This window comes from Rutidosis leptorrhynchoides, chromosome 1, assembly GCF_046630445.1.
Source record: "Rutidosis leptorrhynchoides isolate AG116_Rl617_1_P2 chromosome 1, CSIRO_AGI_Rlap_v1, whole genome shotgun sequence".
In the NCBI taxonomy this organism is placed as follows: Eukaryota; Viridiplantae; Streptophyta; class Magnoliopsida; order Asterales; family Asteraceae; genus Rutidosis; species Rutidosis leptorrhynchoides.
Window position 1 is genome coordinate 557,134,362 of NC_092333.1, and position 17,378 is coordinate 557,151,739.

Sequence of the window (17,378 nt, forward strand, 5' to 3'; positions counted from 1 at the left end):
CAGAGTTAGCTGGTATTCATAATACATTCAACGTATGTTATCTTCGTAAGTGTAAGGTCGACGATGAAACACAACTTCTTCCTTTAGAAGATTTAAGGGTTGATTTGAATAAGAAATTGGTGGAAGAGCCGGTCCGTGTGGTTGACCAAAAGGTGACTAAGCTGAGAAAGAAAGAGATTCCGATGGTGTTGATTGAGTGGAAACACAGTTTGGGATCTAATCTTACGTGGAAAACGGAAGAGTTGATGAGAAAACGCTATCCTCGTTTGTTTGACCAAGACCAGATTCCGAGGACGGAATCTTCTTAAGGGGGGTGGATTTGTAACAGACTGAAACCCGGGCTAGTTGTAAGTTGCCTATTTTGCCCTTAGGGTTTGTGCTTAGTTTTAAGTGCTTTTATTTTAATTATTTTATTAGTGTTTTATTATAATTGTGTTGTGACCAGTTTGTGACAAGGGTCCCAGAACAGGTTTGTTTATTTTATTTGGACCTCGTTTGGGCTACCTAATCTTGTGCGAAAGATTTTAAATAACTGGTAAATACCCGTGTGTGATGGGGTATGGGATTTTAACCTCAAATAAGTGTCTAAGAGCTGCTCATTTATCTCATTTCCACCTTCTCTCTAAAAACACCCCGTACCTAACTTTCACCTCCTTGAAAACCCTAATTTAATTTTGTGAGCTTTTGGATTAATTGAAGTTAGCAATCGATTCCTTGTGTTCTTGTGATCATCTTAAGGTAAGTATTACAAAGATTTATGTATTAATCTTGTTGAAAATTGGGTTTTGGGTGTAAATGGGTTTTTGATGAATTTTGAGCTTGAATCTTCATATTATGTTTTTGTATGTGTTAATTGATGTTAGAAATAGGTTGTATATATGTTTAGTAGCTTCCATGTGCTTAAAATTTGATCAAAATCGCTCAAAAATTGAGTTTTTGGGGAAAAATGTTCGAAATCAGCGTTTTTTGTTCGAAACCCAGTTGCTACAGTACCCGAATTGCTAGAGTGCCCGAGTTGCTACAGTACAGTGTCACTGTTTGCTACAGTACCGAGTTGCTACAGTGTCACTATTTGCTACAGTGCCGAGTTGCTACAGTGTCACTATTTGCTACAGTACCGAGTTGCTACAGTGCCACTATTTGCTACAGTACTTTTTATGAAATTGAAACGGGCGTAACTTTCAAAACGTAACTCCGTTTTTGATGAATAAACTATCGTTAGAATCGTAATAAAGAATACTTTTCAATGGTGAACTTTTAAGAAACTAGATCAAACTATTTTTGGGCCGAAAAAGGAGTTTTAGTGTGTATATCGTGTTTTGCACGCACCTGTATGCCATTATTGAGTGGAGTCATGATGTAGGCTCATAAAATTATGAATATATGGTGTTATGACCTAGTTAATCGTATGAAATGATTATATTATTTATTGGATATGTATATTAACTTTGTTTGTGTTGTTCTCAGGTTATAAGGACAAGGAGGAAGCTCAGAAATAATAACTGAGCAGTTGCTGGTAATTGGTGAGTGGGTCTATCTCTGGATAGAGTTTAAGTAGCATATCATGCTACTGTGGTTGACTCTTTTACCATGCATAGTGTAGAAATTGCCATGTTAGAATAATATAGTATGCCTGATGTTGTATGTGAATTATGTGTACACTGTGTGAATGGCACCAGTCGGGCCTAGGGAGACTGGGGACTCGAGACCGTGCCTAGGAGAGGTTAGAGTCCGTATGAGGTCAACCGTGCCTAGGGGAGGTTGGGTCCATAGGCTACTGATTGTAGAGTATAGTGTGAATGATGCATCCCCTGCATCTGGATAACTATACTGTGAATTGAGTAGCAGGGACTATCGGTAGACTCAAGTCCGATCAGCTAGGAGTCGTGTGCTCGTACAAGCCGCCGATCCTCGTATTGTCTTATTGTATGCTAGTTGATAGTTAGCATGTGTTGTTGTTAGTATATAGCTTGTGTGTGACTTAAGCTATATCTGTTAGATAGATTCCATTCACTTAGCGGTGCGCTAATCCCCCACATATTCTCCCCTTGCAGGTTTACGTACTGCTAGTCGGGATGGGTGCTGTTGCAAAAGACATGTTTGACAACCCAACTCTGATGTGGACTTTTGTATAAATAATGTTTTGTGATAACGTAACACCGTTGTGTAAACTTAAACGTAATGACGTGACTTATATTGTGTTTGTTAATAAAGTCTTCCGCTGTGTATTAAAAAAAAATGGCCGGTGTTACAAGTTGGTATCAGAGCTGGGGCCCGCATCGATGTGCACTGCGGGGACGCAGTGTCCCGAAGGGGGGGAGAGTTGTAACAGACTCGTCCCACATCGGTGGGAGAGGAAAACAAAGCACTCCTTATAAGGGTGTGGATACCTCTTCTGGTAAGACGCGTTTAAAGCCGTGCGGGTAGGTGCGATCCGGGGCAAGTTGGCCTGTCGGTGATCGGCTTGTGGCCCAGAGCGGACAGTATCATACCAGTTGTGCTGCGCACTCTGTGATGACGCGTTTAAAACCGTGCGGGTAGGTGCGATCCGGGGAATGTGTCCTGTCGGTGATCGGCCTGTGGCCCAAAGCGGACAGTATCATGCTTCCGAGCTGCTGCGCACTCTGACATGACGCGTTTTGAGGGTGTTTACCCGAGAAGCAAATCCGTGAGGTAGAAGTGCGATCCGGGGTTGTACTCGTGCGCGGGTAGCCTGTCGGTGATCGGCTTGTGTCCAAAGCGGACAATATCATACTACGGGCTGATGGTGATGTTACTAGATGTCCCGCTGACTTTTGCAAAAGTACAACAGGAAACATATGATTATCTCCGCGGTGGAGAGGATAGCAGTATAACCCCCGCGTGTGGATGGGGTAGAGATAAAAGTTGGCGAGATGACAATGACTCTTTTCGCGATGGTAACAATGATAATTACCGCGGATCAGGTTTTCCGCGAAGAAATGGCGGCGGTGGATACCCGCGCAATGACAGGTTTCAAGGCCAAAATGACAACCATGGATATGGCCGCCGTGATCGCTATTCTACGCGAAAGTGGAGCAATGAATCATTCAACATCATTCAGATGCTAACAAAAACGCCCAAGGAAATTTTGTTGCAAGAAAGAGTTGCTAAGTCTTTTCCTAATCCGCAGCCTTTGGGAGAAAATAGCAGGCGCGATAGATCAAAATTTTGTGTTTTCCATGATGATTACGGTCATGATACCAATCGTTGCAGAGATTTGGCGGAATTTATTGCAGAAGCGTACGAGCAAGGCAAGCTGGACCATTTAATCGCACAACACACCACGAATGCGGTTATAATGCCTACAGAAGCCAATACCTCGAATGCGACAGGCGCGGTTGAGCGAAAGGCTCCCACAGTAAAAAATCTGGGAGTAAAAATGGTGAGCAAAAAAGAAAATCAGCGCGGAATTCAGGTGATCAATGTGGTAGAAGTGTAGGGTGAAACGTCAGTAATGCAAATTTCAGAACAGATTGTCAGTTGGAAATGTCCTTCTATCGCGTTTCCTCCTGCTAGTTTGACCGCTGATGTTGATAAACCTGTAGTGGTTTCATGTCGCGTTGCAAATACTGGAATAATAATAATGAAGGTTCATGTGGACACTGGTAGCAGTGTCGACGTCATGTATGAACAATGCTTTAGCAAGTTGCCTGCGAGCATTCAAGCTTTGATGAAACCCACTGCGGTTTCACTTGCCGGATTCTCAGGAGAGTCATCCTGGCATGTTGGACTGTTGGAGTTACAAATGGAGTTAGTTGATGACAGCGATGAGTCGCTAAGGCACCAAGCTTTATTGAATCTGTACATAATGCGAAATCAATCGCGATTCAATATGATACTTGGGCGCACAGCTTTGCGCATGTTTGGCGCTATACCATCTACCATACATGGTATGCTAAAATTTTCTGCCAACAAGGGCATTGGCAAGCTGATTTCTGCGAAAGTTTAGCCATTCCGCGGTACGATTATGGCAAATACAAATTTGAGTATTGAAGGACGTTCAGTTAATCCTGAGTAGTGCGAAAATTTAAAAAGTTGTAATAAGATGCTAAGGCAAAATTCATAAATGCATGATATTAATATGCGAATTTGATAGTTCTGTTTATGTTTTGAATGCGAAATAGTAATGAATAAAGCAGAGTTAATTTCAGTGTTAAGTGATTGTTTCTTTACAAAGCGAAAACACTGCGTGTGGCCACGCGTAGTGCTTATTTCGCAGAATGCAATTACTTGTCTTTTACAACACTAAGTTAATGATTGTTCTGCGGATATTTTAAATAAGGCGGCATAATTTTTGTAAAGCATAGCCTGCTTAAATGCTATGAAAATGCAAAACTGCATTGCGGAATAATTTGCTAAAAATCAAGTGATGAAATAAGCCCACTTGTGTTAATTTGAAAATAATTGCGAAAGGATAACACTTCCTAAGTATTTGATCTTGCCAATACTTAGATGCTTCGCAATGCTAAATTTGCCTAAGGATCGTTATGGCGGACTTAGAAGATTCATAACGTATAAGTATATACGCATACAGATTGTTTCGCAAAAGTACACATTTATTATGTGCACAATAATAAAAGTTGGAAATTGCAAAGGACAAGTCCGTGTTATGAATATTGATAATAAAGCGCTATATAAATAAAAGAAGTTGCAACTGTAAACTGCGAAAAAGGTGATTAATATTAAGCGCGTACGCAACGCGAATTCTTACAACAAACGCAATTTGTAATTGCGAGAATACATTCAAAAGCAAATTAGTTAAGGCAAAACTAAAGTTCTAATGATTTAATATCTGCAAATGAAACGCCTTCTCGCTGACTGAGCTCTTCAAGAGCAGGTATGCTAATCTTCTCAATCTCCTTCTTCGCTCTCTCCAATATTTCGCGAGCATCATCGGTGGCGCATATTTCTTTCACCATATCAGAAGGAAGAGGTTGAGAAAGATTGCCAAGTTTGCATAATAAATCATGCCACTCGCAGCGAGTGGCGAGCTTTGCTGCTTGAGCATATGTTTGAAATTTTTCAGTGACTGGCTCGGAGTCCATCACTTTATCCGCAAATGTCGGGAGATATTTGACTAGCTGTGCGAACTCGTGTTCTGCGACCTCTGCCCTTCTTTTAAGTCTGGCGTTCTCTTCCAACACCTTTTCAAGACGCGATTCAGCCTTTCGCGCCCTTCTCTCTTGTGCGTTGGCAGCCTTCACTGCTTTCTCATACTCGTCTGACATCTCCGTGAAACGCTCCATGTTGTCGACTGTCAGATAAATTGCATTGTAGCAATTATGCAGTCGTTGTCTGGCAGCCTCGGGATAAGACAATTTGCGATATTGCTCTCTTGTTTCTGCAGGAACAAATTTATAAAGCCTTTGGTATAGTTTAAAGGCCCGATCTGCTGCGGCAGTTTCTTCCGCATTGGCTTCTCCTTCCTCTTCCTGGTTGGACGCTTCTGCGTCAGATGGAAGTGATAGATCTTCATTCCCGGGTTCATTAAGAACATCTGTAGGGATTCTCCCTCTGATGTTGTAAAGTGGTGTAGTTTCAGCGGATGACCCTGGAAGAATAGCTATAAACAGATAAGTAAATATAGCATTTTTATGCTAAAGCAAACAATGCGTAATCAAATAAATACTGCGAAATAGCATTTGCTTACTTGTTTCTTGTTCAGAATGAGTGCGCAGACGTTTCTTGCGTGGAGTAGGGGTAGTTTCCGCAACCTTACGCTTACCGCGGTCCTCGCCTCCAGCGATGTAGCATGTATTGATGATCTGTTCATCAATAAGAATAATGTCGCCGTCGCCATTCTTTAGACGACGGGCAGGGCTAATCCTGCTTATATCAGCGGACCTCATGACAACGTCAAGTGCAACCGCTGAAAAAATAAAAGCGCATAGTGTTATGCAAAGCAAAAATATTGCGAAAAATGTAAGTACGGTACTACACTGCGATAAATTTAAGCGGCATACCATTTTTTGATTGATCAACCAAAAGCGCATCATGGTCGCTCCACGGCCATTGAATCGACACTCTGCCAATGTACAGTGGTACATTCGAGTAAGGTCGCAGAAATATGCCCGCGTTCTTTAGTGTCTTGAGAGTGTCATTCTCAAGATCATCGAGTACAGGCCTCTCATTGAGGTCGGGATTAAGCTCTGTAGACCACATTTTTGGTATGTTGCTGTTCACATACGCGGTATCGTTAATATAAAAGAAGGAACTGCGCCAATTCCCAATTGAATCTTTTGGTGAAGTCATTACGCCAAGTTTACTGCGGAAAGAAAACCACCCCACATCATACAGCACCAGGCTATTGCACATACGAAAAACGTTCAGCAGTAGTGGTTGGTTGGTGGCATTGCAGAACATCTCGAACAACACAATCTTGTTAATCGCGTTGGGATGCAACTGTGCCATAGCGATATTATAGTATTCGCAAACGCTGCGAAAAAAGCGGGTAAGTGGAAATCGAAGGTTGCCTTGAGAAATGGCAGCCTCGTAAACAGAAATCATCCCTTTAGGGGGAGTATCGGCTCGCTGTTCTGCCGCAGGCGCGGTAGAAACAAATTGGGCAAGTGGCGGATACCATTCTTGCAGGGTTTGAAGTTTTGCCTCCGTCATATAAGAAACATAGCCTCCGGGAGTATGCATCGAAGAAGATGACGCCATTTGTAAAAAGGAAGATAAATTGGATGACAAAATTGAAAAAATTAAAGGTTGGAATTGTTAATTGCACGGTACGATTGTGATTCGACGAATTTGATTGCAGATGAAATTGAAAGAGAAAGAGTAAAGTTTTTATGCGGATTATTGTGTTATTTATAATCGGGATTAGGGTGAGCAAGTTGAAAGGATAATCATTGCATTTAAACGGCTAAAATTACCGCAACGTGTAAACGGTAATTTTGTAGCCGTCACAGCGTATTGATTTGACAGAGTGGCGAAAAGTTACCGTTGTAATTACGCGTTTGGCTTAATAAAAGCAACGGTAATAAATGGACGGTAAAAATTATAAAATATTGCTTGTGGGATATTTTAGATATGCACTTCTTTATTTTAAGAGTTTATCATGATACATTTGCTTCGCGAAAATGTATCATTATAAACTGGGGGGACTTGATCATATACATAGCATTGTATATGTATATTTTATTTGCTAAAAGCCGAAGGCAGAACTACGCGAATTATAAGGCAAAGCTGTGCAATATTCGCTGAAAATGAGTACCGCGGTTATGTTTTCGCATTAATACAAGACCGCGGTTTAATCCGCTGAGTTTCCGCGGATATTTATGTAACTCGCAGACCGCGGATATTTCGAATCCTATAAATAGAGAGCTTGGCCTCTCATTTATAGGTTGTTGATTTTCTGCCATTTTGCCTAAGCCTTTGTAATTTCCACTTGTGATCTTGCCCAAGGGATTTTTACATTGCGAAAAGGTGAATTAAGCTAATTAACAATCAAGACCGGATCGGGGTGGTTGATCACTTGATAGCTAAAGTGAAAGACGATCATCGGGGCCCAAAATAATCATCAAACATCCCATCCACCATTATAATCTTATTGCACTCAATCCGTGATTAAGTAACATCATTAATTATGGATTGATCATGTACCTCTTAACTATATCATTAACTATTTTGAACTCTGGATGCATTTATTTACATTTAAACAAAGAGTTAAAAGAGGAAAATAAATAAATCCAAACAAGCACCTTTACAAAACATCAGTATTTTCTCGAGTTGTTCATACGCGATTTCACCAACAAAGACAGGTGATCACGACTAAGCGTTCCACGCGCTATCAAATGAGAATCCATAAAACAGCCTGGATTATTTTCTACACAAAAAAAAGGAGTACTCATTGACCACAAAACAACATCCATACAAGTAAGAATGTAACATGTTACTTGCAGGCATCATAAATTCATTCCAAATGCATCATTGGTCAGCTACTCTAAAAGAAATATGAGTTAAGGACAAATCAAAAAGTCTCATACCAAAGAGCCAATGGCTTGGCGGTATCGAGGTCACTCTTACAACCTTGAGGTTGAGGGTTCGAGTCATGCTTAGGACATTTCGTGGTGTATATATTCGTGTTAGTATTAGGTGGGTGTGTGAGTTTGCTTTTAAAAAAAAAAAAAAAAAAAAAAAAAAAAAAAAAAAAACTCTCATGCAACCTTAAAATTTTGACATTTCATAAAGATGATATAAAAGAAACGATCCGGGATAAAATCACGTCCAGAATATGATACATACAAACACCACTAGGGTCTACAAGCTTATACACGTTTTATCATTAATAGTTATACAAATCTAAATGATAAAGCATACTGAAGCGGATTCAGATAGAGCATAACTAAAATGCACCTTATTGGATTTATACATCAATGTCTCCATAAGGGCATTGTTAAAATCATACAAGGCTATACATACAGAACCCAAAAGTCTTAAAAGTCAAACATAATACCTGTATCAATAAAAGCAGGTTCAGGAGACAACTCATTCAACCCATATGTTCCAGAAACGTCAATAGACCCCGGTTGACAAGGCTCGTTGTTAAACATCCAATTATCAAATCCGTAATCAACTAACCCACCAGAACCAGTTGCAAGTGACGGCTCGTTTGTCAGATTTGCACATTCAAGCACTGAGCTTTGGGTGGCGGGTTGTTGGCCCGTCTGACTTTCTTGCCAACTGACGCCATGAAAGAACTTTGAGTCAACCGTTGACTTTTGACCTTGATATTCTTGCCGGGGTACTTCATTCGGAACTGAATAATTCGGTAGTGAAGAATGTACTTGAGAAGAAAACGAAACTGCATGCGGTAGAAAAACATTCGGAACCGGCGGTTCAACGCACGAGTCTTGATTTATTATAGGATTTGAATTTTGTGAAAAGTCAAACGTGATGTTTCTCCTTGGCAACGAGTCCTCGAATGAAAGATTTGGCAAAGAAAACGGAACCGAAGCATTAACAACATTTGAGTGTAATGAGAGGTTTCTGTAACCGTCCCTATGATAAGAATATCGGTTCGATGCCGGCACAAATCCAGCTGAAACGGTTCGTTTAAATACAGGTTTGTGTAACGTCGTGCCTAGGTCGTAATTACGGTACACCCTGTCTGTTGGTATGGTGCAACTATTTGATCTGATCAACTGTTGTGAGACTAAACTAGGTTCATACTTGTTACTAGACGATATAAATGGAGTTTGGTTTTGGTTAATGATATGTGGGGCCCCAAAATTGGATGAAATGGGGGACGTTTGGATAGGATTTGGCGTCGTCACCTGATTTTGAACTGGTGGTGGGACCAGGTTCATAACGGGGAGCTGATTCGAGAGAGACGTATCGGCAATTTTACTACCGTTCTTGGAATTTTGTCTTTCGATTATCCAGAAGTCGCCTTTATCGGTCGCTTGACAATGGTCGAGACTATAACTGCCATCGCCCCAATAGACGCATGGAGCAAGTGAGTCACAAACATAACAGTAGCACTATAATTAAAACAGGTATTACATCAAAACAGCATTATATGTATTGTGCAAATCATTTGTTACCGAATAGAAATTATAGATGAAATGATTATGGAAATACCTGTTCGCAGTGACTTTGGTTGGGTGATGATGAAAATGGGAATTTGATACAAAGGTGTCTTGAATGGGGATAATCACGACAAGCAACCTGCAATAAGAAATACGGAGTAATTTGCAATTTTTAGCCACTTACCATCTTATTCTTACATTGCATTTCTAGCATCGTCTCAGAAATATAACTTCTTGTCATTTGTATAGATTATTATGCTTGTATATACTATTTTATCCATTGCTCAATCTACATGATGCACAATTCATCTTTAGTTCGCCTCATAATAGCTCATATAGGTTATGCTTGTACTATTTATATAGGTTATGCTTCTATATACTACTATTTATATAGGTTATGCTTGTGTATACTATTTTGTCCATTGCTTAACATCTTTTTGCCAAACATCGAATGCTAGACCAGTTCACCTCCTTATATCATAGTGAATTTGTATAAATTCCTTGCAACCCACACCCAAAAATAGATATATATTCCGAGTGTAAGACTCGAATTCTCATGTTAAGCAGCCAAATGCATCCTAGACGCTTAAGTCTATATTTAATGGAATAAAGTCAAAATGTGTGTATAACACATTATTGTAAAAGGGGACCAATATATGCGTTGATAACAAACAACCGTAGCTGCAATCCAAATACATGATAAGCGGATATAAATGGTCCACCTGTTACGGAGGTGAATATACTATTTGTACTAGTTTTCAGTGTAAAAGGCCAATAAATTGATAAACTCTTTGCGTAATGCATCATGTAGAAACTTTTTCTTATTTTCTTTAGAACAACAAACACACACACCCATACCACGAATAGTCCAACCCAGGACTCAAATCCCTTGAGTTACCTCGATACTACTAGGCCAAAGGCCCTTTGGTAGAAACTTTTTCTTATGAAAGCCATTCCCGATAAAGGTAGCTCATTGGTTACGGATGGGATGAGTTTGCAAATATGGTCAATTTTCCTATTATAAAAAAGATTCCTTGGTGATCTAATGAGCCCGTCTAGAGCGTATATTCAGCATTGCGTTCCACGTGTTGCCACATATTGATCGATCAACCAATGGCGGTTATTAACGTCTTTTAAAAAATTAAATGTGGAGTATTCTTCCATATAAAACATGTCTCAATTTCCACAAAATTGACATAGCTGATGACACTAATATCCTATATTGGAAAAGTAATCAAATGGGTCATAGAAAACACACAAATTAAACCCTAATTTAAAATCACAAACTAGTTCTACAATCACAATTCACAAGTAATTAAAAACAAAATACAAACCTGCCCTTTTTCACTAACTACAAGCACATCATCATCATCATCATTCTCATCATCCTCATCACGATTAACTGGATTGTCGTTTCGGGCATCCAAAGGCTTATCCGGGTCATGATCAAGAATCATACAATCATCATCAAATTCAACTAAAGATGAACACTTTGCGACAACTTTCTTTTTGGGTTTCCGCAAATACTCACTAACAACCACCACTTCATCAGAATCACCACCATCATCATCTTCATTGTAACCACAATTATCTCGATTAACCTCATCAAGAAGGTCAGCTATCCAATTATGATCATCAAAACTATCAGTACTAATTCCTTTGTTTATATTGTTTTCCCATCCACCCTCTTCATCTGAACTGATTTCCAGTACTGCTGACTTTGGATCCATCACAAATTTGCATAAAAATATTATATCAAGATTAGGGTAACGGAAAAGGAGCGATTTTTATTTGAGTTTTGGTGGGTCATGCTAAATTTGATGAAAAGGGTTTATTGATATGATGGAAATGCAGAATGGGTTTGATATGGAATGATGCAAAACCCTAGGTGTTTGATATGGAAAGGATTTGTGAGACGTGAAATTGGAGTAGAAATTGCCAAATTAGGGATTCCATCGACCACCAAAGTCTAATTACCAAAAGTTGCTATTTTGTTTTTTACTTTTATAGGAGTAACTTTTTATTTTTTTAGAAATTTTGTATTTATATTTAATATTTATATTTATTTATATATAGATATAATAATAATAATAATAATAATCTATAATCTATAATCTATAATCTATCTATAATCTATAATCTACTATCTATAATCTATCTATAATCTATAATCTATAATCTATCTATAATCTATAATCTATTATATAGCAGATACATGATCCACGTGTCATGCTAAAACCTACTTTACAGCCTATTCTACACAATTGCTCACAGACTCTCCATCTCCTATTTCAAATCTAATTTTCATCCCTTTCTTCTCTCCTATTCGTTGAATTTTTGAAACATCCAATAATCTCTCTCTAATATGCCTATCTTTCTCTCTTTAATCAATAATCCATCCTAGACTGCATCTCAATTCCGTTAAATCAGTTATATACCTTCCATCATTTTCTCTGAAGATATCGGTTGCTAAATACAAATATGATCAAAAATTAGGGTTTGTTTTCTTCATTTTTATGCAATATATTCTTGATCCGTTCTTTAAATCAATTAACATGTGGCTCAAAATTAGGGTTTTCTTCAACCATCGTCATCGTTCATCTTCTGCATCATAATCATCGTTTCATCTTCATCATACAGCCAACAACCACCACCGCCGCCGTCTACTAATGAAGATGATGAACTCTGTTACATCTTCATCTTCATCGATTTACACCAGAAGATCGCCAATATGTAGTTTCTTGGAATGAAGTTTCTTGTAGTTTTATCGATAATTTCGGTAACTTTTATCAGCAATATGTACTATCTTGTAATTTCTATTGGTGTGCAGAATGAAGCAATATGGTCTTAAATCGAATTTGAAGAACTATGATTTTGGAATGAAGCAATATAACTAATATTTTGAAGAACTATGCTTTTGAAATGATTTTCTAACGAAGAAGATCGGCAACAGAAGCATGCATCAGGTATTGTCCTCAAGTATTTGTGTTTAATTTTCTATATTATACATAATTTATTTCGGGTTTCATCTTCAATTGAAGTCACTTTAGGACCAGAATCTAATTGCAGACTTGAATTTGTTGATAAAATTTATAATCTGATTATGGTTTATTTAATTTGAAGTTCAAATTCCATTTTAGTATATGATTTGGTTTTTTAGTTGCTAACTTCGAATGGTTTCGATAAACTTAGTGATGAATATTGTCTTTGTAACTTGATTTTTACCAAGGTTTGTTTGGAGAATATGAATATATTGATTGAAATTTTTTTTTTTTTTTTCCACTTCAAGTGTTTGATTAAATGCTTGAATGACTATCGTATCAGTTTTATTTGAATACGGAATGATCTTCATCTTCGATTCAACATTTCAGTCTATCCCATCTGCTACAAGTTTGAAGATTTTTGTATCAACAACAATCCATAATCGCTAACGTACTTCGATTCGAAGCAGGTAGCAGGTAATATAACTACCATTTAGAAGAACGATGCTTTTGAAATGATTTTCTAATCAAGAAGATCGGGAACAGAAGCATACATTAGGTATTGTCTAACCAAGTATATGTGTTTGTTTGCTTTTTTGTTGACTTGTAATGTTGATTGTTATACTGTTTGAATATACGTTCTAGGGTTTAAGAAAAAAAATATTGGTATTTTGAATACATTCTTAATATAATTTGTGTTAGGGATTTTATTATAGTTTAATCAACTGTGTTATTTACAACATCATTGCAGTGAGTTTATGAGATTTTTCTACACACGTGAATCTAAATATTGACATTTTTATATTGTTTATTTATGTCTACTATTGTACATCGAAGTTGTCAGGTATATCACAAATGCTTCGAGATGATTCTGGTATGGTAGAAGTTGCACCTCAGCCAGCACAACCGTTGGCTTCTTCTTTAGGTTAATTAACTTGTAGTCTTGGCTTCATTTGTTGAACAAAACTTACATGCATTCTTGATAGTGCAGCAACTGTTAAAGCTATGATCCAAGCACCGTCCGGCTGTTCCTTCAGGCGGAATCAACCTCTGTATATATATTTTCAATTTATCGTCCCGATTGTCTAATCTACTTTGTTGATCAAGTCAGCTTCGGATATAAGTTTCCTACAATCACATCATTTTCACCCGCTTATTCAGGTAAAAATTAGAAATTGCATACAAAGACTATCTATGATTTGGATAATAATGTTATGTATACACTAAGTATGGTTAGCGTTATTACAAGAATCAATTTTGGTTTGTCATATTGAATTCCAATTTAATTCATGAATTTTTATTAACTTGCTAACTTTTGTTTTCATTGCAGATATGCCAAAATCACGTTGTTGTACAAATCCACTGTTAACTGATTTATAAACAGACTAAGATATTGTCTAATTTAAAATTTAATAGATCTTCTCATACCTGTGTAAACTTAAAAAGGCCAATTTCAGCTCAAAATATGTTGCCATGCATTTTTCCTTCTTACAGTAAAATCATATCAGACTTGCTTTTAATAGTGTTGGTTACTTGGTTAGATTATAGATGTTTGTTGATAGATGCAGGTACAAGCAAGTTTGTACTTTTAGAGTATTAGAGAAAAATGATGCATAATAGGTTAAGGAATCCATTGGTAGTGGCGTTAAATGACATTTTTAGAGTTGCAGGGTAAGATAAACGCCTTTAAATGTCAACAAGTGTCGATTAGATAGGGTTAGATCGTGGGTCAAATATGAATGGTGTCGAAATGGGTTTTTTTAGTTAATGCAAAACATGTCATATTAGGCTACTTGAATAGACTCCGTTTTTCGAATTGATACTTTATCTCAAATCAAGTAAAAAACCACATGTTTGACATAATTGCTAAATGTAGGTGATTGCATCTAAACTAATATGACAGCAGACATGGTTATATTTTTAGGTGACTTCAATCTTTAGCTTAGAGATATGTCCAATATTTCATCTCTCTCTCTCTCTCTCTCTCTCTCTCTCTCTCTCTCTTTTTTTTTTTTTTTCCTCAAATCACTCCAGAGTTGGCAAGCCCCAATGAACTGTTTCAAAATGAGTAAAAATTGTCACCTAGCATAATTTGCAAATGATCATTGGTGATAACTACATTGGTGATAATTTGCATAATTTGAAAATGATCACTCAAGTTTTATGCTTTAACTACACCATATATCATATGATCATTGGTGAGAAAGAAAGTTTAACTAAAACTGTAGATAATGTAGAGAATGAAACGGCACCGTTTAAGGTTGAGGGTATGGAGGATCTGTTGAGTTCGATTTATTATGGTAGTCTGCCTATGGAAACTTCTACTCAAGTTGAACAAAAACAAAAGGTATCTAATTAAGTGTATTTCGTCTGTAATCATGAGATTTATGAATATTTTTTTCGTTACTCTATTTGATTTGTTGACTTACTTAGTTAGCTACTATTGTAAGCACACTACCTATAATGTTGTTTTCGTTGTTGAGTGGTTGGGCCTTGCATTGGTTTAGTTGTTGACTTTCTGTTGTAAACTGTGTTCTGGAAAGTTGGGAGGGAACTAACATGGAAATGGCGCAATAAACTTATTCATTCTTCGGTGGGTTCTGTAACATCCCGCCTTTTTCCGTTTACTTTCCGTTTATTTATTTAAAGTCCGTTATATGATGAAAGGACCCGTTCATATACATTATAAACGATTCACAATAGTTGATTACATCGCGAGGTATTTGACCTCTATATGATACATTTTACAAACATTGCATTCGTTTTTAAAAGACAAACTTTCTTTACAACGGAAGTTGACGGCATGCACACCATTTCATAATACATCCAACTATAATTGGCTTAATAATAATCTTGATGAACTCAATGACTCGAATGCAACGTCTTTCAAAATATGCCATGAATGACTCCAAGTAATATCCTTAAAATGAGCTAATGCACAGCGGAAGAATTCTTTAATACCTGAGAATAAACATGCTTTAAAGTGTCAACCAAAAGGTTGGTGAGTTCACAGGTTTATCATAACAATCATTTCAATATATTAATAGACCACAAGATTTCCGTTTATAAATATATGTACACTCGCAAGTGTATAAAAGTATTCTATAAATTGTAGGCACCCGGTAACAAGCCTTAACGTTCATGTTTTACCCTCTGAAGTACACCAGATCAGGTGTGTTTAAAATAACCTCGAAGTACTAAAGCATCCCATAGTCAGGATGGGGTTTGTCAGGCCCAATAGATCTATCTTTAGGATTCGCGCCTACCGTACATAGACAAGTAGTTTAATGTTACCAAGCTAAGGGTATATTTCTGGTTTAAACCCACGTAGAATTAGTTTTAGTACTTGTGCCTATTTCGTAAAACATTTATAAAAAACAGCGCATGTATTCTCAGTCCCAAAAATATATATAAAAGGGAGCAAATGAAACTCACAATACTGTATTTCGTAGTAAAAATACATATAATGTCATTTAATAAGTGCAAGGTTGGCCTCGGATTCACGAACGTATCAATATTGAGATTCAATATTGCAGGAAAGTACGTAGACGCAACGGAGATGATAAACACTAGATTGACCTCACGAGCATACCCATGAACTATACTCATCACCTCCATAGCTATAACCCATAATTTCCTTAGCTTCGACTCATTCAAAAAAACTATTTTGAAATCACTCGGACAGCACTCCGTCGTAATATTTTATGTATACTAATAATATCTTGAAATAATACAGAGCAAAAATATATATATATATATATATATATATATATATATATATATATATATATATATATCAATTGAGAGAGTTTAGAGAAATATATTTTCAAGTTTCTATGAAATAATGAAACCTATTGAATTCTATTTATAATAGATTTTTGAATTATAAAAGTTAATTATTAAAGTATGAATTATTAAAGTGAATTATTAAAGTATAAATTATTAAAGTGAATTATTAAAGTATAAATTATTAAAGTGAATTATTAAAGTATGAATTATTAAAGTGAATTATTAAAGTATGAATTATTAAAGTGAATTATTAAAGTATGAATTATTAAAGTGAATTATTAAAGTATGAATTATTAAAGTGAATTATTAAAGTTAAAGTAAAGTAAAAGTAAAGTAAATGTAAAGTTAAAGTATAGTAAAAGTATAAAAAACTATGTATGTATAATACGCGTATAAATATATATAATATTAATTTAAATCGTTATATATATTTAATGAAATAAAATATAAATATCGTTATATTTATTATACTGGTTAAGTAATGAGTTGTCAAAAGTGATTCTAGATATTTATAAAAGTTATATACGTTTTAATAATAAAGTTCTTTTTAAACTGAAAACGTCTTTGTACGTTTGAAAATAGATTAATAGAATATTATGGAAACCAATTCTCCACTAACTTTTGTCTAACTTTCGTAAATGACACTTTTTGTTTTTATTTATAAATAGCTTTACAAATTATTCTGAATATCGTTAAGAGGAATAGATTTTCTCAAATCATAGTGGACCTCTCAACAGAGACTTGTAATCATAATTCAATCATTAATATATTTTTTTTCCGTCGAAAATTATATTGAAACAAATACGTTCGTGTAAAGTATTATACGTTTAATACTTTATTAATATTCTCAAGTTATAATATATATATATATACATATACATATCTATTTATATATAACGGTTCGTGAATCGTCGAAATTTGGTCGAGGTTATAATGAATGTATGAACACAGTTTAAAATTCTTGAGATTTAACTTAACAAACTTTGCTTATCGTGTCTGAATAATATAAAGATTAAAGTTTAAATTTGGTCGGAAATTTTCGGGTCGTCAC

General features: G+C 36.3%; 1 protein-coding gene and 1 long non-coding RNA gene across 7 annotated transcripts; one reads left to right on the forward strand and one right to left on the reverse strand.

The window, feature by feature from the left end:
- Positions 1-7,631: 7,631 nt before the first annotated feature.
- Positions 7,632-11,525, reverse strand: LOC139880343 (uncharacterized). Its single transcript, XM_071865475.1, has 4 exons — positions 10,892-11,525; positions 9,610-9,696; positions 8,483-9,509; positions 7,632-7,852 (listed from the first exon to the last, which is right to left on the reverse strand). The coding sequence occupies exons 1-4, from the start codon at positions 11,285-11,287 to the stop codon at positions 7,740-7,742; spliced, it is 1,623 nt and encodes a 540-aa protein (XP_071721576.1). The 5' UTR covers positions 11,288-11,525; the 3' UTR covers positions 7,632-7,739.
- Positions 11,526-11,848: 323 nt separating this feature from the next.
- On the forward strand, positions 11,849-14,459 carry LOC139880359 (uncharacterized). Of its 6 annotated transcripts, XR_011771216.1 has the most exons (5): positions 11,849-12,054; positions 12,198-12,290; positions 12,388-12,523; positions 13,009-13,699; positions 13,869-14,459. It is a non-coding gene; the product is annotated as an uncharacterized lncRNA (long non-coding RNA). The 6 variants fall into 6 exon arrangements; XR_011771192.1 differs by having other exon boundaries at positions 12,130-12,523; XR_011771204.1 differs by having other exon boundaries at positions 12,198-12,523.
- Positions 14,460-17,378: the final 2,919 nt, after the last annotated feature.